Source organism: Anopheles arabiensis, chromosome 2, assembly GCF_016920715.1.
Source record: "Anopheles arabiensis isolate DONGOLA chromosome 2, AaraD3, whole genome shotgun sequence".
In the NCBI taxonomy this organism is placed as follows: Eukaryota; Metazoa; Arthropoda; class Insecta; order Diptera; family Culicidae; genus Anopheles; species Anopheles arabiensis.
Genome location: NC_053517.1, coordinates 46254225 through 46277832, shown reverse-complemented (window position 1 = coordinate 46277832; position 23608 = coordinate 46254225). Strand labels below are relative to the sequence as shown.

General features: G+C 44.8%; 1 protein-coding gene across 2 annotated transcripts in view; it reads left to right on the top strand.

The window, feature by feature from the left end:
- Nucleotides 1–15461, top strand: part of LOC120893191 (alpha-mannosidase 2) — a 93027-nt gene extending 77566 nt beyond the window's left edge. For both annotated transcript variants that reach the window (XM_040294924.1, XM_040294923.1), the window contains 5 exons: nt 5465–5759; nt 9457–9549; nt 9715–9909; nt 10909–11020; nt 11096–15461. In XM_040294924.1, coding sequence (XP_040150858.1) covers nt 5465–5759; nt 9457–9549; nt 9715–9909; nt 10909–11020; nt 11096–14004 — 3604 coding nt within the window. In that variant the 3' untranslated portion in view covers nt 14005–15461. The remainder of the gene's footprint in view (nt 1–5464; nt 5760–9456; nt 9550–9714; nt 9910–10908; nt 11021–11095) is intronic.
- The last annotated feature ends 8147 nt before the right edge of the window (nt 15462–23608 follow it).

Genomic DNA, 23608 nt, shown 5'->3' with positions numbered 1-23608 from the left:
GAGTGATAACAATGGTAAGATAAACTGTCGCTCTCATGGCTCTCTTGCCATGCGCTACGTGCTCACTCAAAAACTGTGACGTCAGGCCGGCAGTCAAAGTGTTAAATAAAAGGTCTAAATAAGACTATTGCACTAAATTTTATAAAATGATTGTTTAATTCACAAGAAGCAGTCTGCCTTATTGTTTATGTTTTTTGTATATTCGGTTGTTAAAATAATTCAATCAATCAAACTTTAAACTATTTAAGAACATAAAATATACCCCATATTGTTGTCACTTAACCCTCCTCAAAATGCCAAATTCTCCGAAATGCAAATCCGTCATCAGCTCAATCGCGGCTCTTAATTTTATATTCGCGTGTCACCGTCATGTTGGGCTCTGGCACACGTCACCGTCAGCACGGGTTTCTGTCTAAAGCGTTCCTTCGAGATTTCAAATTCTCACCAACGCCGAGAGGAGCCGACGAAACGACGGCGTTTCTAAATCGTTTCGACAATTTAGCCTTTTTATTGCCATCGCTCACTGTCACATTCACACGCAACGACCATGGGGGAACAGGGCCGGGAGTTCGCACGTCCACCGTCACTCACTCAGTGCAGCGTGTGACACCCCTGCTGCCAATTGACAACGGGTAGCCATAAAGGTGGCCAGAACCATTTGATATGGCACGTCTGCCCCCATCGGCTGTCGCGATTCCCTCCCTCCCTCTCTGTCTCCAACGATCACAGCCAGTAGTGGAACAAAATGGAGACGCCTGGTTGCCGCTTGTCGGCGGTACGGGAAAACGCGCGCGCGAGAAGCACACACTACAATTGCGGACCAGTTCCGAGGCAGCCAGGCGAATAATACAATTGAGCCAAAGCAGGGCGAAGCGTGGCGAGTTTCATTCAGTACACATACGTCCCTACTACTACTACCATTGTTTGTGAGTCTCGAAAGGGTCGTTACAGCACGCGAATTCGCGCGTTTCCCCGCGTTTCACCTTCCCCCAGCTCGGGACGTTGCTTGTACTGCCTCGGGAAGGATTTCGGTACTTTATTTCTCCGCTCCACACAAGATATTGAAAATTCACAATTTACCAATTCTCGTTCAATCGGAAAAATCATTCAACAATAAATATAAGCGAACGCAACCGAGTTTCGGGACAGAGCGCAAGAGTGTGGTAATAAATTGTACATCAACATAGTGAGAACGAAAAGGAAAGAGTGAACGAGAGCGAGAAAACAACATTTGTTACAAGTGTCCGTGTTTTAAGCTGCTCGTCTAACGTTGACTGTAAGTCATCTCCGGGAGCGAGTATCCTTCTGTTTTGCGGCAAGGCTGTCGTTCATGTGCTGTTGCTCGCGGATATCGTTCATTTGCTTCCTTTCTCTGTCCCTTACTTCTGTCTGAATGGCAAAAACAAAACATCGAAAGATCGCAATTTCCAGTACACTTACCGTCAGTACTTTCTATTAATAGCATGATGCAATATTCAATCGAGACAAACAAAACGGTCCAGCCAATGCTGCAGCTACGAAAGCGAACGAGATAGAGATAAAAAATATATATCAACCTTCAATTCATAGCGGCCGCGTGCTCACATGAAAACAGTTTGATGTGGAATTGCATTGCTGGAGCTGTTGTGGGAGGTACAATAAAATTTCCAACAACAATAAGTGCTCGCAGGACCACCACCACAACAACAACAACAACAACAACATCCACAGCTACCGAAAATCCTCGAAACCCTCTCATTCCAATAATGTTTTGCCACGAGCGAATAGCAAATGTCCTTCCTACTACACTGAAACTATATCCCCGGTCCGTACCAACAAATTCCCACACCGCATGCCATGCCGGAACGATGCCGCACCAAAGTCCTGTGACGATGTGGACCAATCCATATATTTTCGCATCATTAAACGCTCATAATAAAATTTCGAATAAAGAAAGCGTACGAGAGACAGCGGTGGATGAAAGTGGACAAACCTCGGTGGACCCTTTTTGGGTTGCCGCTACCGACTCGTTGTTGGTAGGTGAATTTTTATATTTTGGTCTTTATTTTATGGAAGGGGATGAGGTCCGCTTCAGCTGACTTGGGGCAACAAATGGCCAAGAGTGGGGCTGCGCATCTGGTGGCACAGGGAGTACTCGGAGGGCAATTTTTCTCCGATGTTCGGACTGTCGGTATTATTTCAGGCGAGTTTCGTTATTTTTTTATGATCAACCCCTTTGGTGATCGATTTTTTTTTTGCATCGTGCCTAGTACGTTGTCCTCGGATTAAAATAACTCCAGTATCATCGATTATTGTATTTTCGGATCAGGATTGTCACCACAAAAGATACGGAAATAAAATCATACAAATCGGGTATGTTTTATGCCACCGCATTGTCGTGTACAGCCGTTCACACTGTACACAGCTAAATACTATGAAAGTATATGAAGTAAAGCTGCTAGCTTTATAATGGGTTATAATTTAGTTTTCATTCGTTCGGTGCCTTCCTAATAAATTCTAATAATCCTTCACATTCGACCATACCGGACAACAACTGAGCCGGCAATCATCAGCGAGAAAAGCCTCACCAAATGCCACACAATAACCCCCACACTCACACACACCCAGAGGCTCACTTTGGGAAGTTGAAATCGGGAGGCGAGAGAAAAGTTGCGGGAAAGTCATCCTCGGAGAAAACAAAAAGTGAGGTGGACGGGGTTTAGGGTTCCGTAAGCAAAAGCAAGGCACGAAAGTTTATGAAATTTTATGGAATGTCATCAAAAATTACTATCCAACGGGGAACAGAAAGGATCGTTCGTTTGTATCCTGCGTGTGTAAGTGTGGGTTTTTTTTCGTTTCTTTACTTTTCGTTTCATGTACCCTTTCTCCAACGTAGTCCTCCCAAGTAAAGTTTGTGTTACTTTATCTTCCCTGCACTACCAAAACGTCAGCTATGTCGAACTCGTCTTTTTCCGTCCCAGTCCTTTGCCTCACGTTGCTTCCGTTTCTCTTCTGCACGGACCGTTGATAGGATTGATAGTGCCGAATAACGAGCGGAATAACAAACTGACCTGGCTTGAATTTTTCGGTGAAAGTTATGACACCTTTTTCACATAGAAGAGCTAAGAAAACGAAAGGATGGAGAAAATGGACTAGATATTAAACTAGATTCAAACTGGGCAAGAAAAAAGCGAATGAAGAAATAACATTGCCCGGCGCATATGTTCTGTGTATGTGTGTGTCGGTGCGAAAGAAGTAGGGGATAATGAGGCAATTTTGTCTTGCTAAGGATTTCTGCCAGATCTAGCATGATTTGCAATGTATGTGAAATGTTTGCATCGAGAGCGATGAAATAAATATCATACGGGGAACACATAATTAAATTCAGAGAGGAGCGAAAATTAATGAGACAAGTGCGTAAAGAAATAAAAAGTATATTTTGAACAAAAATTCAACAGTGTTAAAAATTTACCTACGTTATACAAAAAATATATTTTGCTGATTTAGTTTCAACTATCCATAAATAGTGTTCACAAAAGGTTATAACTTTTTCGAAGGTTGTATGAATACGATATTTGAACCCATGTTTGCAGCAATTAATTGATACAATTTGACATCTGTGTCATAGTACCGGTTCCAAACACACTATCATTGATTACTTTATATCAAACCCGTAATACTAGCTTTATAAATGACTTTGCGATGTGTTCTTCATAATTCCAACAGAACAGTTCATTATTATTGCTTATGCACCGCAACAAACATTCATTCGCTGATACATCGCTGATGAAATATTTCACTAACAAGAATACATTACCCAACACACAAGAGTTTTCCTACACATACTGAAACGAGCTCGAGCTCATTGATTTTTTTTTATCTTGCGTTACAATCTGGCTTTGTGATCTTGGAGAGCTCTCCAATCCAAATCTTTGACGACTTCAAAAAAGCATTTATCTATCCGTATATGTTGCTTGGTCCTGTTTGGTCTTGATCTCGCGATCCTGTACTCAAACAATAATACAATAATAATACAAAACTCGATACGTAAGAACTCGCAGATAGATTGACCAGATATTTCGTACATTTGCTCTACCGCTGTACCTAGTCAGAACATGGTCAAAAGAATTTGTCCATATTGCCCCGTGCTCCCATTTTTTCAGGACAGTTCTACATAACATTGTTCGCTATAGTCAACACTCCCAAGCAACCAACCCAAATCATCGTCCGTCGTCAAGGTCGTTTGACAGTATATTATTTCAAACTGTCAAACAACCCAAGGGACACAAACCACACATCGTATCCTTTCGCAAACAGGGACAAAATCCTTTCTGCGTGTCGAACATTGGAAACAAAAGTTAAATTACAGCACGCTTGTTAAGAATGAAAATGGAAATTAATTCATGATTTGTGCACACCCCGGTTTTTTACCCCCGCCTGAGGTTAGTGTCACATGCCTTCTGGCGAGAGAAAGAGAAAGAAAGAGAAAGAGTTTTTCCTCATTTCACACAACCCATTGCACTTCCCGGGGGTAAAGTGGGTGGGTTCACGTGTGCCACCAGTGTGCCACACTTACAAAGATAGACGCAATGGGACCGTGTGGGGTCGTCCGGTAACTTGCCGCACCGGTACGATGAAGGTTGGCAAAACTCACAGTTCAAATGAAACGACGAACTCGGGGGTGTAACTTCTCCTCCATTGGTCGCTCTGCACCATCAAACGGGTCGCACAAGTGTGGGAATGAATTTTAACCCGGAAGCAGACCGTAGTCAGCAATGGGCTTTTGTGACGGGCGGCATACAACAATCAAAAGAGCATACAACCAGCCCTCCCGATCCAGGCCATCGGATGGGTCGTCTGGTGCCATTGTGTCAGCAACGGAAGCGACAAAATGGTACGAGCTGGTGTTGTGGTCTACACACGCCGGAACGTCCTCCACTCGAAAGTACCCAAATGCTGGCGAATAGTTTTCGGAAGAGCTTTGGTTCGTTCTTTCACACCCTCGGTCACCCAGGCATGGGTGGGTCACCCTTTTACTAGATGCCAATAATATGCAAATCATTTGAAGTTTGTTACTTGCCCGACCTTTTCTCCTCTGTCTCTCGCACACACACACTCGCTTGGGAAGCTGGAATAGCTGGAGTTCCATGTGCAGCAGAGACGATGCCCCACCACACTCATATAATTACGCCGAAGAGAATGAATTTGAATATTGGCATTTGGTACTACCACCGTACATACATGAGCCTCGACCACTCGACAAATGACCATGACAAATAATGAAATAACATCATGTGCACCCACCATCACGGTGATGGTCACCACGGCTTGTGCAGCTTCCGGGCGAGGTCATGCTGGAAAATTTCCTCCCTTTTTGTTGTTATTGCTTCGTTTCTGCTATAATACTTGCTCTCTCCCTCTCTTGTTTGAATCATATTAACCGTGTCCTGTTCTTTTGCATCTCTTTTCCCAAAAACACCAATAGATCTAACGGACAGCATACGGGGCCGAATGCAAATCACTCGTGGCACAGTTGGTTGCGGAGCAGTCTTAACTCGATCGGCCGGCAGCAGCAGCAGCACATTGCCGATCGGGCAGGTGATAACGTGCGAGGCGACAATGGGGACGGCGATGGCGATGGGATCGCACCAGAGGACGGTGCCGAAGGTGCCGGTGGCCCCCTGCCCCGGTTCGGTAGTCGTTGGGACGAGTGCAGCATGCTGGAGGAGGCACCCACCGATATCACCACCGTGGACGAGTATGGAAAATTCGATTTCCAGGTAAGTCGAAGCCGAAGAGCGCTGAGGATTCCCACAATCTGGGTGACTCATACATAATCTGAAATCGTACACGTTTGCTTTCACGTTTCTGCAGTAAAACTTACTCCACCACCACCAAACCGGACCCATGTGTGTGGAAGAGGGCTAAGGGCAGATGATTGGAAATTGTCCTTTAATCACTTCGATTTCTTATTAGCACGCTCAACACCCTCTGCCGTCCGTCTTGTTAGCATTTCCGCCTCGAGGCACCGACTTCGTGCGAGCTCAAACTTATCTGAGCATGCAAATTGTTGAGTGGCTGACAAAAATGGGCCGCATGTGAGTGTGAGGAAAATATTCATGTATGCGCATAATATTCATAGCTCTATCTCCATTCGGTTGGGAAGGTTAGAGCCGAAGAAGTATGGCTACGGTTGGGAGCGAAGTATGGATAGCGTCACACGAATCATCCACTCTAGAGCGGGTGAGCGCTTGATGCTGGCAGGATTAGGGTACACAAGCGATCGGTTTGAGAGTGTTATCTCCTTCCTTTTTTTCGCGCCTTTAATGCAAGTTTTTGGGTATGTTTTAAACAAGGCTGTCAGCGAGGTAGAATAGGAGTGAGCGCAAGATTTAGTTTGCACAACAAGTCCCAGAAAACCGTAAGGAAAGGGAATTGTTTTCCGATCATTGTTATCGTTCATCACCCGGTGGATCTTTAAAGAGATAGAAAAGAAGGAATAGAATCAACAAAATGATTCAATTGGAAACTTCTTGGATGTTTGGCATTATGCAAAACCAAATTACTAATCACTGATGACCACAGAATCATCTAATTAAATTCATCTAGAACCACAAAAAAGTTTGTTACAACTTCTTACCTGATGAGCGCGCTCAAAGCATAACTTTCATATGAGTCACCGACAGCAGTGTGCATTTAAATGATATATGATTAATTTGACAACATGTATGATTTTTTTACTTAGCATACATAACGCACAACAACTATTTGTGGCTGGTTTACTGCAAAGTAACATCGACTGTCCTTCCCTACTCCAGCAGTTAAACTTTTACGCGCCTGCTGTTCAGCTTCGCTCTCGTCCGTTACTTGCCCTGAACCGTAGTCGAACTGGATATGGATCTAGAGACCCCCTCAACTCCATGATTAGGGTGTTTAACGAAGTTCGTCATTTGTTTGATTTTGGAACCTCAGTGCAATCCTTTAAAAACAGCCTTAGAAGCGAATTATTAAGATGATCTTACTACTTATTTTAAACTAATATTAGACTTAAGAACATTCACACGGATCCATTGTTATCCATTGAACGAGTAATAAACAATTAAACAATAATATTGTGCAAATAGAACAGGTCCTTAAAGTTACTTTCTTCACATTTCTACCTATAACTTACATCAGCAAAGGAATAACTCGCTGATGTGAATGCGATTGATGTAGCATCCATTCAATTAATGTCATTGCTGGATGAAAAATACAGTTAAGCACTCTTATCGAACTGCCCGAGCATACTAGTGACCGCAACATTGCGCCCATTACTAAACGGATGACCGAGCAAACCACTCCGTTGAACCGTTGGAAATTCCGACGGGACCGCTCTGACCGGCCGGTGACGAGCGTTGATTTTTACCCCTTTTGTTACCCACGGCAGAATGTTGTAAGCTAGGAGTTTCTACTGACAACACATTACGCTTTTAGCAATGGACCACAGTTCGTACCGTCGGAAGGACACGCACCGACCTGATTCTGCGAGTCGAGCGAAGTTTAAACATTCCCACGACCGCAACCGTTGTAGTCGTTGAGTTGGTTTGTGGTTTGACTGTGTGCGAATAATGTAAAGTACTACTTATTAAGGACTAACAACGACTGTACATACAGCTATTTTTGTTATGCTCGAGACCATTGTAGTCGGTTTGTGGCGAAGACGAGCAAATTATGAATTATGTGGGCACGCTTATGACGTAAATAAGATTCACCTTTTCGGAGAGTTTTTACTAAAAATGAGTAAATTAAAACAACACCAACGCTCGTTTAACAGTGCCGTTGCTCAATAGAACGAGTTTTGTTGCTACAATCATTTCTATAAGAATAGTAATTTATTTATTTCCGATCGATGCATGATTTCTTTGATAAAGTTTGTTTAACAATCCTTCCTATCTGCTACATGAGGCAATTACAAGAGGCATGCCAATATCATGCTTTGCGGGCATCATTAGAGCGATATCGTGGTACAGTCGTCAACTCGAACGAACTTAATAATATGTCCGTCGTGGGTTCAAGCCTCATTACGATCGTCGCCCTCAGAAAGGATTTGACTTATCCGTGTTACTAAGGCGTTATCCATCAATTACGTAACGCAAAAATTTCCAATTTTTTCACCACTACTTTCTCACGGTAGTGTAACAAACTGTAACGTTCGAAGAAACACCTGTAATAAATAAATAAGCATCGATCATCACGACCAATGTTTGGCGTGAGTTAATCTATATGCAGTTGCTAATGTAGAGGCAAGGAACATGAATAATTTGTTATCATTACATTAAATTTTTTATCTAAACTCTGACCGGACATGACGCCCGTGTTTTTTAACTGTATTCGTGCCGTAATAATAACAACTTGTTAAATTATTAACTCCAAGCTTTGTTTTGTGCACACTCTAGCTCTTTTTTAAGGAAGGCGTTCAATTAGCTTCATTCAGTTATAATAAAATAACATAATAAAATATCTAAATATCAAATATCACATGAAATAATGTTTTCAAAATCTCTCGAACCTACCGCAGCGATATTCTGCAATCAAATAAAAAATGAAATCAAATGCCGTTTAGCATTATGTTCTGCATTTAATTTTACACCTCTACGCACGCGTTTTACGGGTTTGCTCAGATTATAGAATCGCCTCACCCGACAACCCACTCCTTCTCGCACTCCCAAATCATGATAATGTGCGCCACTGCCGTTTAGTTATTTATTTATGTACCAGCTATGTTGCGGCGCTCGACACATAAATCAGCGAACCAGAGGAATTGGAATGCAAATGACTGACATCGTTTTGCCACCTTGATTGACTGGCTGTACTGTATCGTGTAATTGCTTCTGTCTCTCGTTTTTGTTTTACACTAAAGCTTCATCCTACACACAGTTCTCCATTCGAGATCGAGATGAGCCCGCCAAACGTGCACCACAGCGTGTACGGTGATTGAAGCTCTCACTACGACGGGCACACGTTCGGTCGCGTCCAAATAATGACACGATCAGCTCGCGGAGTGAGGGAACACGGCATGCCGGTGATACTTAGCGCGCACCCGATTTCGATTGCTCGCTAATTGCTAGCACAGTTCAAGTGTTATTACATCGGTAAATCATGAATCCAACCCCCACTGCGGCGGTGAAGACAGAAGAAGGCGGCGTTAGTCGATCGTAAAATGGGTTAAACGTTTTGCGACCGTTTAACTGCCAATTTGCAATCGTGGGCAGGCTCGTCAACGGTTTAAACCATTTGATGGGAATTAGATGTGGTTCTGAAACCGTTTCGGTACCATTTGACATGCAGAGCGTGTTAATATATTTGAATCAGGGTTCAAATATGGTTACAGGATACATAGTTAGTGGTAATTCATATACTCTTCCTCTTTAAATATAGGCTAATATAAATTACAATGTAATCAAAATTCATGTTTCATTTAAATCCTCTCTTCCACAGCCAGAATGGATGAAAACCAAGGAATACTGGGACAAAGACTTCGAAACGCGCTATGAAAAGCTGCAAAAGGATCCGAAAAGGCCACCGCTAAAGGTAACAAGAGTGACACTTCTATGTATCTAACACACGTTGCTGATAATTTATACTTAATGTATATAATTATAATGATAATATATAATTTATAAAACATTTTCACACTTTCCTCAGTCATTTAATTTTATTTTTCCCTCTCTCACTCTCTTTCTTTATATCGCAAAGATTGTGGTGGTTCCGCATTCGCACAACGATCCCGGCTGGCTGAAAACTTTCGTCAACTACTTCCAGTCAGATTCGCGCCAAATTCTGAACCTGGCCGTCACGAAAATGCCCGAGTACGGCAACATGTCGTTCATCTGGAGTGAAATCAGCTTCCTGCAGCTGTGGTGGGATCAGGCCCATCCGACTAAACAACGGGTAGGTGTTGCAATGGGTGGGAAATTTATTTTTGATGGTTTAGGTCCAGCTCTGTATCGAGGACTCTTGCTATTATTAGAGTGGTTATGATAGTATGTCATAATTTGATAACAAAGGAGAGAATAGATTGTAGACCAAAACCAGAACACATTTACTTTGCTCGTATCGCTTAATTGAACTGAACTTTAAGTTTAAGTGGTTGCCAGTGGTTTAGACGTGTTTGGTAAGTTCAAAATAGCGTTCTTTGGATTGAGATTGAATTTTTACCAAGTTTTACCATTTCTGTGAAATACAAAACAATGTCCAATCAAAAGTATAATGTGCTTCACTAAAAATGAATCGACAATCGTTTGTGTCCTTCCACTAATATGAAGCCAAAAAACCTTTTGCGGATGTTCGTTGTCATCTGATTGATTCTGGGATTGTTTAGGAATGCTCTTAGTGCTAGAATAGTCATTTTATAAAAAAAGATCCTTCAAAGTCGCTTTTGCATTATTGGCTCCCAGGCCAATGGAAATGCTAACTCAAAACAATTTCCCCTCTAACAAGAACTGACTAATCGGTCATGTAGCAGTAAAACAATTCTAGTAAACCTAAATAAAGCCACATCGGTGGTTATGCCAAAACGGTGAACAAGCGTATGAATTTAACAGTCATTACCATTTTGCTTTACTCAGACCAACCCAAAGTATGTTTTCGGAACTGCTGCGATGTAAAGGGCAAATGGGATTTCTAGCTAACGATCCGAATTTTATCCTTGCAGCTAATTATTATTCTCGTGCGGCTTTTCCGTGTAAAGTATTCATGTAGAAAAAACAGTGAAAAAAAATTATAATTTCGCACAAACTGGTTAAGATCATTTTATTATTAAACGGAAATCACTGAAATGTAGGCAGCCTATCAAGCATATCAAATTTGAGGAAGAAAAAAAACATAATTATAAACCCTATGTTACAATTACTCATACAATACCATACGGACGTGTCATTTCACTTGCAGATACTAAAGAAATTGGTACAATCTGGCCGATTGGAAATTACTACCGGGGGCTGGGTGATGACGGACGAAGCGAACGCTCATCTGTACGCAATGGTTGACCAGCTAATTGAAGGTAAGTTTCACCACCAAACTCAAACACTGTTCGCTTTCGAATTCAAACGCTCTAATAAACTTCTTCTGCTTGCAGGACACCAGTGGGTAAAGGCGAACCTAAACATAACGCCCAAGACGGGCTGGAGTATTGATCCGTTCGGGCATGGCAGTACCGTGCCGTATTTGCTAGCTGCTTCCGGCTTCAAGGGCACGATCATTCAGCGCATCCACTACGCCTGGAAACAGTGGTTCGCCCGCCACCGGTACGGAGATTTCCTCTGGACGCCATACTGGAAAAATCCCTCGGACAGTGGCGCCAGTCAGGCGCGCGCTCACAGCATGCTAACGCACAACATGCCGTTCGACATCTACTCGATCAAGCACTCGTGCGGTCCGCATCCGTTCATCTGTCTGAACTTTGACTTCCGCAAGATCCCGGGCGAGTACACCGAGTACTCGATCAAGGCGCAGTTCATCACGCCGGAAAACATCGAAGCCAAGGCGGACCTGCTGATGGAGCAGTACTCCCGCACGGCCTCGCTGTTCCCGCACAACGTGGCGCTCATCCCGGTCGGGGACGATTTCCGCTACAACAAGGAGAAAGAAATGGAGCAGCAGTACACGAACTACAAGAAGCTGATCGACTACATCAACGAGCATCGGGCGAAGTACAACGCCGAAATCAGCTTCGGCACGCCGGTGGACTATTTTAACGCGATTCGCGAACGGTACGATCGCTTCCCGACGCTCAAGGGCGACTTCTTCGTGTACGCCGACATCTTCAACGAGGGCCGGCCGGCGTACTGGTCCGGCTACTTCACCACCCGCCCGTACTACAAGATACTGAGCCGCGAGCTCGAGCACAACCTGCGCAGCCTGGAGATACTGTTCACGATCGCGTTCAACCGGGCGCGGCAGACCGGCAGCTCGAACGCGTTCAAAATTTACGAAAAGAACTACGAAAAGATGATACTGGCGCGGCGCAATCTGGGGCTGTTTCAGCATCACGACGCCATCACCGGCACCTCGAAGGCGAACGTGATGCGCGACTACGCGCTGCGCCTGTTCGAGAGCATCCAGGACACGGTGAAGCTGCAGGAGAAAACGATCGAGCTGCTGGTGCAGCGGAAACCGCACGACCAGCAGCAGCACGGCTTCCTGATCGGGGAGCTCGAACGGGACAACTTTGGCAAACTGCCTCGCAAAACGCCCATCATTGTGACGGAAGGCCGCAGCACAGACTTTATCGTGTACAATGCGCTCGCCCAGGAGCGGCTGGAAGTCGTCACGATACGCACGCTGACGCCGCGCGTCAAGATACTGGACGCGGCCGGCAAAGCGATCGACATCCAGATCAACCCCGTGTGGAACATTACCGAGACGTCGTACACGTCGCGCAAGATCGTCCCCTCGGACAAGGAGTACGAGGTGATGTTTGTGGCCCGGCTGGCGCCGCTCTCGCTCACCACCTACACGGCGGCGTACGACGAGGACGGCTACCAGGGCAAGATGGCCACGCTGTACTGTACGGAGTGTCAGGACGAGAAGACGAAAGCGTTCGAGGTGCGCACCAAGCAGCCGGGCGACATCCAGCTGGAGAACTACAAGATGCGGCTGCTGTTCGACGAGCAGAGCGGCTTCCTCAAGTCGGTCACGAAGAAGCACATGGGCAAGCAGATCCAGTGCGCGATCAAGTTCGCCGCGTACAAGAGCGCCCAGTTCCATTCCGGCGCGTACCTGTTCAAGACCGATCCGGAGCAGCGCAACTCGGAAAAGGACGTGCTGGAGCAGTACAGCGACATGACGATCCTGATCACGTCCGGCCCGCTGGCCAGCGATGTGACCGCCATTTACGGGCCGTTCCTAGCGCACACGGTGCGCATCTACAACTCGAACAGCGTGCTGGACAGCGCGATCTACATCGAGAACGATATCGACTTCGAGGCGCCGCCGAAGAACCGCGAGACGGAGCTGTTTATGCGCTTCGTGACCGACATCGAGAATGGCGCTAGCGAAAACCCGGAGTTTTACTCCGACCTGAACGGCTTCCAGTACCAGAAGCGCGTCAAGGTGTCGGCCATCGGGGTGGAGGGTAACTACTTCCCGATCACGTCCGGCGCCTTCATCCAGGACGATCGGATGCGGCTGACACTGCTGACGACGCACGCCCAGGGTGCGGCAAGCCTCGAGCCGGGCCAGCTAGAGGTAATGCTCGACCGGCGCACGCTGTACGACGATTACCGCGGCATGGGCGAAGGTGTGATCGATAGCCGGCTGACGCGGCACCGGTTTTGGCTGACGCTGGAAACGATCGACGCACAGCAGCCACCGAACGTGGAACCAGTCGCACCGAATGGGCAGGAGGAACGGGAGCCGCAACAGCAGCAGCAGAAGGAAAGCAGCACCACTACCTCCGACCCGTACCAGCTGCCCAGCATCTTTGCTAATGCGCTCGCGAACGGGCTCAACTATCCGGCCAACCTGTTCATCGTCGAACGGTACGACGAGAGCAATCAGCTCGAGCTGAACCGAGCGGTGCGGCTTCTGCGCGTCCAGTTTCCGTGCGATCTGCACGTGCTGAATCTGCGCACGCTCACCGAAAACAATCTGCCCCTGTTTCCCTCCAGCTCGGCGCTGCTCGTACTGCAGCGGCAAGGGTACAGCTGTCGGATAGGGGGCGAGGAGACGATCGCTTACTTCTGCGGTAACGGCAGTAGCAGCAGTAGCAGTAGCGGTAGCAGCAGCACTAGCAATCCTGCCAACAATGCTGTCATCGATGGCGGCGGCGGTGGAGAAAGAGACGGAGGTGGTGGTGGTAATGAGATCAATCAGCATCATCCGACGGAGCCACGGGAGCTGCAACTGTTCCGGCGGTTACGAATCGACGCGATCCAGGCGACCTCACTGACCGGGCTGCATCCGGGCGAACGGCTCGCCTCCTTCACCGACATCTATCTCGAGCCGATGGCACTCAAGACATACAATCTGACCTTTGCAAAGTAAACCTCACATTGCACTGACGAACCCCCCTCCCGCAGTAAGGAGGGGGGGATGAGTTCCAAAGGGCAGCATCGCGTAAAAGCTGACGCGCGCACTCCAAGCATTCCACAGTCGAAAGGGAGAGTATCCTCAACGGAAAATGGAAGATAGTAGCAGCCAGCGAAAGGGATGAAGAAATAATCCTCTTCGGGCAACTCTAGGACATAAAACAAGGGAAAACTCCTCAGCGTGTGTGTGTGTTTGTATTCAATTAGTCAACAATTAGGAGAAACGGTGGGCCCGAGACACAAGCGCCAAGCCGTTAGACCACACATGACAGTAAATACCACTAAATGAATGGAATCTCACGAACAACAATGGATGGATAAAAAGCTCTCTCTTCGTTCTCTATCCATCTTTACACAATTTTTTCCTTCTCTTTCTCTCTCTTTCTCTCTCTCTCTCTCTCTCTCTCTCTCTCTTTCTCTATCTTTGTCTCTTCCAAACTCGTAATGCAGTTTACGAGAATAGTTAATTTTAATGGAATATTTTTAACGATCTGTTCGGGTGCGTTCGTGTGCATGTGTATGTGTTTGGACAAACCAGGAAGCGTATCCTGTTGGCAGGATACTAAACTAATGTAGCAACGCATACAAGCACATACGAAACGAAACCATCGTCATTCGTTCTGTCCTTTTACTCCCCATTTAACAAGCGAAAAGACAAACGCGCCTGTTGGACACATACACACAGAGAAACTGGAACTATACTTTCCATCCATAAGAAAAACATGACGCTAGTGTAATTTAACGTTAGGATAGTGTGTAATGGACAAGGGTTCACACCAAACCAAGGGCCCGGGTTGAATCCCGGATGAACGAATGGATGAATGGCTGGATGGTTGGATGGATATGCAGGGCAATTAAAGAAAACACAGATAAAACTAGGCATGTTATTAAAATGATAAAGCAAACCACAACACTAATTTAATTGCACGTGGTAGTTCACACACACACACACATACAGAGAAAGACACACTCACACAACTATATACACTTAGTGAATAAAACAAAACAACACTACCGACAAGTGGGATAACTTACACAACTAGCGCGTGGGAAAGAATTTAGGAAGTGTAAAACAGTAGCTTAAGAAATAAGCAAATGATTGCGCAGTGGCAGGAGGCAAATGCATGGTGCAGAAGAAAGTAATAGGAGACAACAACAAAAGCGAGCAGTACAGTGAAGTAGGGAAAACGAATTTGCCCTCGTAAAGAAGGGAAAGGAAAGTAGGTGAACATGACAAAAGTATTGTAAAAGAAATGAAAAAAAAACACGAGTGTGTGTACGTGTGTGCAGATGTGTACTGTTAGACATACTGGACTTAGCGAAAAACGAATGGAACGAACTTATACAATTATATAGCAAACAAACAAAATGGCCCAAACATGCAATGGGCCCGGAGGGTGCTGTTGTAGATTATATTTATGTATTTTTATTCCCTAGTTACGTCCACATACTTGTCATAACTGTTCCGTTCATTTTTCCGGCGAATGATTAACAACACGCTTTGATTGAAAAATATTTTTTTTTGGGAAGTACAACACACGCTTGCTAAACTTTTGTTCGAGTTTCCCCCGGTTCATTCCATTCCAAGGACACACAGCCTAATACTGTGAATTAAACGGTAAAGAGTGTTCCGTTCCGTTGAGGAGTCGAAGTGCAGGGTTGTCAAATCGTACCTCACTACGGCTTATGACGTTTCTTCAACACCAGAACACTTTTTACAGTACCCGGTACAAATCGCCTCTAGTATTAGCACCCGTTCAAGGACAACAGTTATTTGTTTAATGGATTTTTCACCTTCTTGCTAAGTCCGTCTTTTCTTACGATTTTAGACAAAAACTAGAGAAATCTGTTGTAAAGCTTTAAGTTTAAGCAAAATTAATTGGTTGACCTCGCGTGCACCTTTTTATTTTTTTTTATTGTTGTTACAATTCGATACAGGAACAAACACTCTAGCGCAATTGTTGTTACTCTTACTCAGAACAATACACTAATGATTTCCACCACCTCCCGTTCGAACGAGGGAATACGCTGACGGTTTGTAATAAAGATAGCTTAGCTAGCAGCAACAGCAGCAGCAGTGTAGTAGTGGTAGCCCTGCAATATGCAGTAGTTGATGGGTATAAAAAAATAATGTAAGGGAAAGTGCATCTGCATCCGCCATTGGGATGGGAATTATCACTTCCAACGCCCATGGTGCGATTGGTAGTTACATTCTCTGCGCTATCTTTAAGTCACCCGGTTATCGTCACTAAGAAGAGAAAGCGACGAATGGCCACAGCGCGTGTGACAAGGGTTTAAGATCGAGGACTCGCGTGTTGTTCGCTTGATCTTTTTTCCTTCCATTCACTTTGCGCCGACAAGGGCAATGTGGGAAAGGTGGGATCGATGTGAATTCCCGCCTGAGTGGTAGTAGTAGTTGGGTGGGTTGGAGTTTAAGCTAACAAACCAAATTAAGCGAGAAACGAATGTGAATACCACTAATAATAGAGAGTTAATGGAAAACAAACCGGCATGGGGATGAAAGATTGGAAGCGGAAAAAATACATTAAATGATATTTTAACAAAAAAGAAAAAGACTATCGAAACTTTGCTTACATCGAAAGAAATCATTAACCGTGTAGGATATGTCGTATGATCTTGGCTTAATGATCTAGGCTTCTACAATTGAGAAAAAAATGACTGCAACAATATTTTGATTCATATTCTGGACAGTTTCGAGCGTTTGTTTCAAACTACGGACGTTTTGATTCATATTCCGGACAGCCTCAAAATTTCATCTATAATCTTCATATTAACACGCACGCTACACTTTTTCTTATTTTTTACTTATATTTACGTCCGTGCACTTAATTTTGAGAGTCAGTGCCCTCCTGGGTCGACAGGACTACGGTCTTACTGACAATAGGGTTTGGGTGTGGTTTTCCTCTTGCATTCTACCGAAGTAGGGGAAAGCGGGGCAAAATGGACCGGTTAAGGATGTTGATCTGTATCTTATTGATTAAACCACTTTCCACTGTTATTTTGACATCAATTGATACTTCAACGTCTTCTTCATCAATAACAATCATAAGATAACGCATTAATAAAAAATATATACAGGTGTCCCCCGACATACGACTGTATTTGGGACCGAAAAAATGCCCTAAAGTAAGGCGTAAGTCGAAATAGTCGTATGTCGAATATTTGTGAACATAAAGTTTATAACCGAAATTGATGAGTCTAAAAATGTCGAAATCTATGAAATCGTGTATTTTATTTAAAGTAATATATGGTAATGTATTACCTATCCTCCAGAAGCCGTTTAAACAATATAGATATTCAAGACCAGGTAGTTGTGGAATTTGAGGAAATGTGTTTGAAACGGTTATGAGCTCAGAAATTCAAAAAAAATACATCAATTTCTTCTCAATGACATTTTAAATTGTCTAAATTAAAATCGTCGTATCTGCGAATCGTCGTAACTCGAGGGGGTCATAACTCGGGGGACGCCTGTACGTTTAAAATGGATTTAAAAAACAACATCAAAAGTCATGAAAATTTATTGTGTGGGGTAAAATGGCCTTGCAAAATGGTCTTACACAAAATGTCAAAACACATCAAAACATAGAGGCAAAATGGATCACAACATTGAACTTCAGGCTTTGGTTTAAGCTCTTGCATAGAATTGTGATTGTGGAATTAAAAGCGCAGAACGCTGAAACACGCGCGCACTGCTGAAATCAATACAATTTAATCATCGTTGGCCCAAGGTATTGGGTAGAGCGAGAAACAACATATTTCTTTGCAAGTGTAGATGGCCGGTGCACGAGCACACCGAAACCGCGCGGAGACATTTGCTGCGATAATCGAATGCACAGAACGCTGCGCTTGACCACGATTGAAAACCCGTTACACAAACACAAGGATAGAACACACCCAGACAAAAATTTAAAGGCCCCGAAACACAATATCAACACAGCGGTCCGTAGCCGGAGAAATTATCAGGAAAAATCGGCTGACACCAAGCACCAAGCAGTCTCTTTAAAACAACTATGAACTGTGAAGGTCGTAGGTAAACGACGCTCCAGTGGGTTGAGGTTTCTCTTGAATTTGGCTGAGATAAAACGTGTCTGTGCTTGTACTCGGAGCCACCGCTTTGCGATTGTGCAATAAAACAGACAGCTGGTTTCACGCGAAAACTGTTATTCGCGTCGCAGGCTTGCGCGCACTGTGCGGAGTGTGCTCGCACAGTATGAAGTGTGCTCACACTGTGTGAAAAGTGCGCGCACTGTGCGGAGTGTGCGAAAAGTGCCCGCACTGTGCGAAGTGTGCGAAAAGTGCGAAGTGCGCGCACTGTGCGAAGTGTGCTCGCACTTTACAAAGTGTGCTGTGCAGTGCGCACAATGAGGTGTGCTGTGCGCACAGTGCGCACTCGCGCACAATGCCCAACACTAGTCTCAAAAGCCTGTATAGGCCGGCATGTCCGCGTAAGACGTTATGCCAAATAGAAGAAGTTGAATAAATTAGTCAAATGCTGGAATATTTCAATAATTCACGTGTTGTTAGTATTTTTTCTTGGCGATATAGTATATATGCAGTACAGTTTTATTTATGCAAAGCTAGTGCATTGTAGCGACCTTAGCTTATACCACAGCCTCATTATGTTGCTCCTGTCAAAACATAAAGACCATTTTGCCTCAAGTGATACATTTTACAATCTTTAACATTAAAATTTTTAAATTTGATTAATATGATAACTTTTTTCACGTAAATCTTAGGTAAATATCATGTACCTGGATACACTGTTTTTGTTGCTCTAATTAAATGTTAAATTCTTACGAAAGCTTATTTTCGAGACGGTGAAATTTACTTCGCAGTTATTACTCACAGTTGCTGGGTTCGTTCGGTATTGGACTATCGGCCGTATCGGGGTGGTCGTTCGTTCCCGGGAACGTTCGCCGCGACGCTCATTTTCACTCATTTCATAGCCCTCTATGTTCAAAAATTAGATAGCCCAATCTAGTGGTACAACCCTGTCCACTCATGAGCGACGAATGTTTCTCGTCGAACGAGTTCGCCGGTACGGCTGATTGCTATGCAGAGATTAGAGAGGGGGTATAGAGGAATTTAACGCGGGTCGCAGTGCGTAGATTTCTACGCGGTTATAGCACTCCTGTACCCTCCTATCCTCTACGCTGCAGACTATTCGGCCTAATAAATATTAAATCTCGCCATTCAAATGCGCAGTCCTACCACCGACAAACCGACGTGACACTGGCGTTACAAAAGTGTCCAACACGAAAGTACTGTCATTTACCAGTGAGGCGATCACTTCTGTCAAAGTAAGCTCTGTTCACTGCTGCTTCGATGTAAACACAACTTTTCTAAATACAAATTGCGAAGGAAGTGTGAGGCAAGATTTTGTGAGAATTATTGGACAAAACACCCAGGAAAATGATTTTATAAGTTTCCAAATCAATGCAAAAGATGTGAGAAGTACATAAAACAATACGCATTGGAATTTGCGAAGAAAAACAAAAAGAGGATTTAGAAGTTTCTTCTCTGTGTCAGTGTAGTAAGCGAATCGTTAAAGAGATGGCGCTAGTGTTTAACGTATTTTCATTTGAAATAAGGAGACAACTTTTGAAGCTCATTTTGTTCGAAGTGTCACGTCGGTTTGTCGGTGGAGGTACACCCGATGGGTGGAAAGAAATTAGGAGAAAAAATGCATGCAGGACGAAAACGTGCATATGCACCAGGTAATGAATCCTTTTAGTTAAAGTTTGTCAAGTTTTCTTAGGATCAATCTAGAATGCGTGGAACTGAAGCATTAACATAGCAGCATATGAAAACAAAGGAACATAAATGTTGTGAGCTATCCTGGACCAGATGGATTGCTACTGGTAACTCACCGTTGGCGCGTGAGTGATCATCGGTTGATGTGTGCGTGCAATCCATCCGGGTCATCGTTTGCGCGGTCAACGGGGTCGACCGGTGAACACGCCGGCACTTGGCAACTGGCAATTAAGGATAGCGCACGGTAAGGGAACGGCGGGAAACAGTCTTCGTTTTTACGTTAGATTAACGTCTTTTATGTTAATACAACATGCCCGTCATGGGTTCAATTCCCAAATAGACCGCGCCGCCATACGTAGTATGGTATGGGGGAATCAATTAGTCACTGAAAGCCAAGCCCACAAGTGGGTACAGGCAGGCCTTGACCGACAACGGTTGTAGAGCCAAAGAAGAAGAAGATGTTAATACAAGTTATATGTTCGTTTTATGTTACAAACGCGTGTACCTCTCTGAGTAGTAATAACCGAAGAAAGAAAGGAACACAACAATAAAAAAGACCATTGCATGGATCTCCGAAATGTGGGCTTTAAACATTGTATTTGATGGTTTTCAATCATTAGAAATCATCATAACCGTGTTAATTTGCCAATAATTATAGGCCCTGGAATGACCGCTCTCAGTTGCCACCCTACGAATCGCGTTGTCTACTACTATAGTGTCGATTATCTGATTCAATCAGAAATGTGTCAAACAAAATCGCGCTACACTAACTGAAACGAAATCGGTATTATACAAGCTTGTTAGAGACTTCTTTCGTTGACTCGAGACATTGCTACTAGTGTTGGACATTGTGCGCGAGTGCGCACTGTGCGCACAGCACACCTCATTGTGCGCACTGCACAGCACACTTTGTACTGTGCGAGCACACTTCGCACAGTGCGCGCACTTCGCACTTTTCGCACAGTGCGAGCACACTCCGCACGGTGCGCGCACTTTTCGCACAGTGCGTGCGCACTCCGCACTTTTCGCACACTTCGCACAGTGCGGGCACTTTTCGCACACTCCGCACAGTGCGCGCACTTTTCGCACAGTGTGAACACACTTCATACTGTGCGAGCACACTCCGCACAGTGCGCGCACTTTACGCACAGTGCAAGCACAGTCCGGACTTTTCGCACATTTCGCACACTTCGCACAGTGCGAGCATGTTTCGCAAATTTCGTGCAATGCTTCACTTTGTACTGTGCGAGCACACTTCGTACCATGTTACAGGAAGTCAGGTGGTATAGTACTGAGCATATTTAGACAAACCGCCTTTAAGTATTAGCATCAGTTAGCATTAGCGACTCCGATCTGTTGGTGCAACGAGTTCAAGTCGGGGCGAATCAAAGATCCATAAATCGCTTGCACACATTCATACCACACACATGCCCATCGCCCCCCCCCCTCTCGCCCTGTCCCTTGTCCCCTTCTCTTCAGTTAATCACAAAATTTGACTAGGACTCCGAGTGAAAATTGTAATTTTTGCATCAAAACATGCGCTGCTATCGCAAGCCTGCGACGCGAATAACAGTTTTCGCGTGAAACCAGCTGTCTGTTTTATTGCACAATCGCAAAGCGGTGGCTCCGAGTACAAGCACAGACACGTTTTATCTCAGCCAAATTCAAGAGAAACCTCAACCCACTGGAGCGTCGTTTACCTACGACCTTCACAGTTCATAGTTGTTTTAAAGAGACTGCTTGGTGCTTGGTGTCAGCCGATTTTTCCTGATAATTTCTCCGGCTACGGACCGCTGTGTTGATATTGTGTTTCGGGGCCTTTAAATTTTTGTCTGGGTGTGTTCTATCCTTGTGTTTGTGTAACGGGTTTTCAATCGTGGTCAAGCGCAGCGTTCTGTGCATTCGATTATCGCAGCAAATGTCTCCGCGCGGTTTCGGTGTGCTCGTGCACCGGCCATCCACACTTGCAAAGAATTATGTTGTTTCTCGCTCTACCCAATGCCTTGGGCCAACGATGATTAAATTGTATTGATTTCAGCAGTGCGCGCGTGTTTCAGCGTTCTGCGCTTTTGCCATGCGTAAAAGCGTGGAAAAGAAGAGCGAGGAATGAAGTGCAGCGTAGAAGGGGGCTCTTAGATTGAAAAAATATTGTCTATACCCTTTAAAGGATTCGAAATAGGTGTATGTCAAATCGATGGAGTTTCCAATATTTGCATGGATCTACACATGCTTTCTGTTGGGACCAATAATAGCCATCGTGGATGGGCGGGCGGAGTGGGGGGGAGGGGGGTTGGGCTTGAAGAGGTCAGGTGTCCGCCAAGTTCATCCACTGTTAGACGAACCCGATGGCTGAGTAAATGAACTCTAAGAGAAAAAGCTGACACTGGTCGTGTGGTCGTGGTCTTTGTGTACGTACCACCATGGTACGAAGTGTGCTCGCACAGTGCAAAGTGAAGCAAGTGAAGCTTGCACTGTGCGAAGTGTGCGAAAAGTGCGGAGTGTGCTCGCACTGTGCGGAGTGTGCGAAAAGTGCGCGCACTGTGCGAAGCGTGCGAAAAGTGCGGAGTGCGCGCACAGTGCGGAGTGCGCGCACAGTGCGAAATGTGCACCGCACACTGAGATGTGCGTGCGTGTGCGCACAGCACAACTAATTGTGCTCTTTTTCCCAACACTAATTGCTACCAAATTGATCTGAAATGGATTTGTTTGTCAAAAAAAAACTGACCACTAAAAGGTTTCTAAATGACAAAAGCATTGAACCTAAACGGAATATAGAAAGACTTCGTTTAGCAGACGGCAAACAACTCATACATTCTAAAAATAGTATAAAAGCTGGTGGCGCCATATGTTGGCGGGATATCGAAGCTTCCCTCGATTGGGGCGCTTTCTCCTTCCCTCTGCCCGACATGCAATTGACAGCGATTTGCGAGGGCACGCGAGGGCTCGCACGCCATACAAGTTCACCGCCCCAGAGCCCTCGCATTAACACTAGAACCGCCGGACTTTTCAACCATACTAAAACCGCCATATAGGACAATTTTGTCCCATTTGTTATGTGTACATATTTAGACATGTTTATTATTTCCTAAGGGTTTCATGTGTTAAAGTGAGCAACCTCTGCTTAACTATTGCTTATTCGGATGTCACTTTGACATTTGGACTTTGTTCATTGGGAACGCATTTCTCTCTTTTAGGTTGGCAGTCATGCCGTTAATCTTGATTCATTGAACTTCTTCTTTCCTGTACTTTTGTAGCGACAAGTCGCATATCGTTTTTGCTTCAATAAATACAATTTTAGGTTATGGGCCCAGCACGTTTTTGAACAAAGGGAAAGTGAATAATCGAAATTGTGATGGAGCAAGAAAAGAACGATCGTCATTTTCTCCCGCTGTTTGACGGCACAAATTATACCGCATGGAAGTATCGCATGACAATTCTCTTGGAGGAGCATGAGCTGTTAGAGTGCATTAATACGAACGCGGATGGGCTAGAGGTGCTGAAGGACGAGGCGGGAGATAGTGAGGCGATAGCTAGGGAAAAGGAGCGGAACCGTGAAGCGCGGGCCAAGTTAGATCGGCGATGCAAATCATTACTTGTATCGAGAATACACGACTCGCAATTGGAGTACATTCAGGACCAGAAAACTCCAAAGGACGTATGGGATGCTCTTCGGCGTGTGTTCGAGCGACGCAGCATTGCAAGTCGCATGCATTTGAAGCGACAAATGCTTACTCTTCGTTTCGAGGGCGGAACACTTCAGCAGCATTTTTTAAAGTTTGATAAAC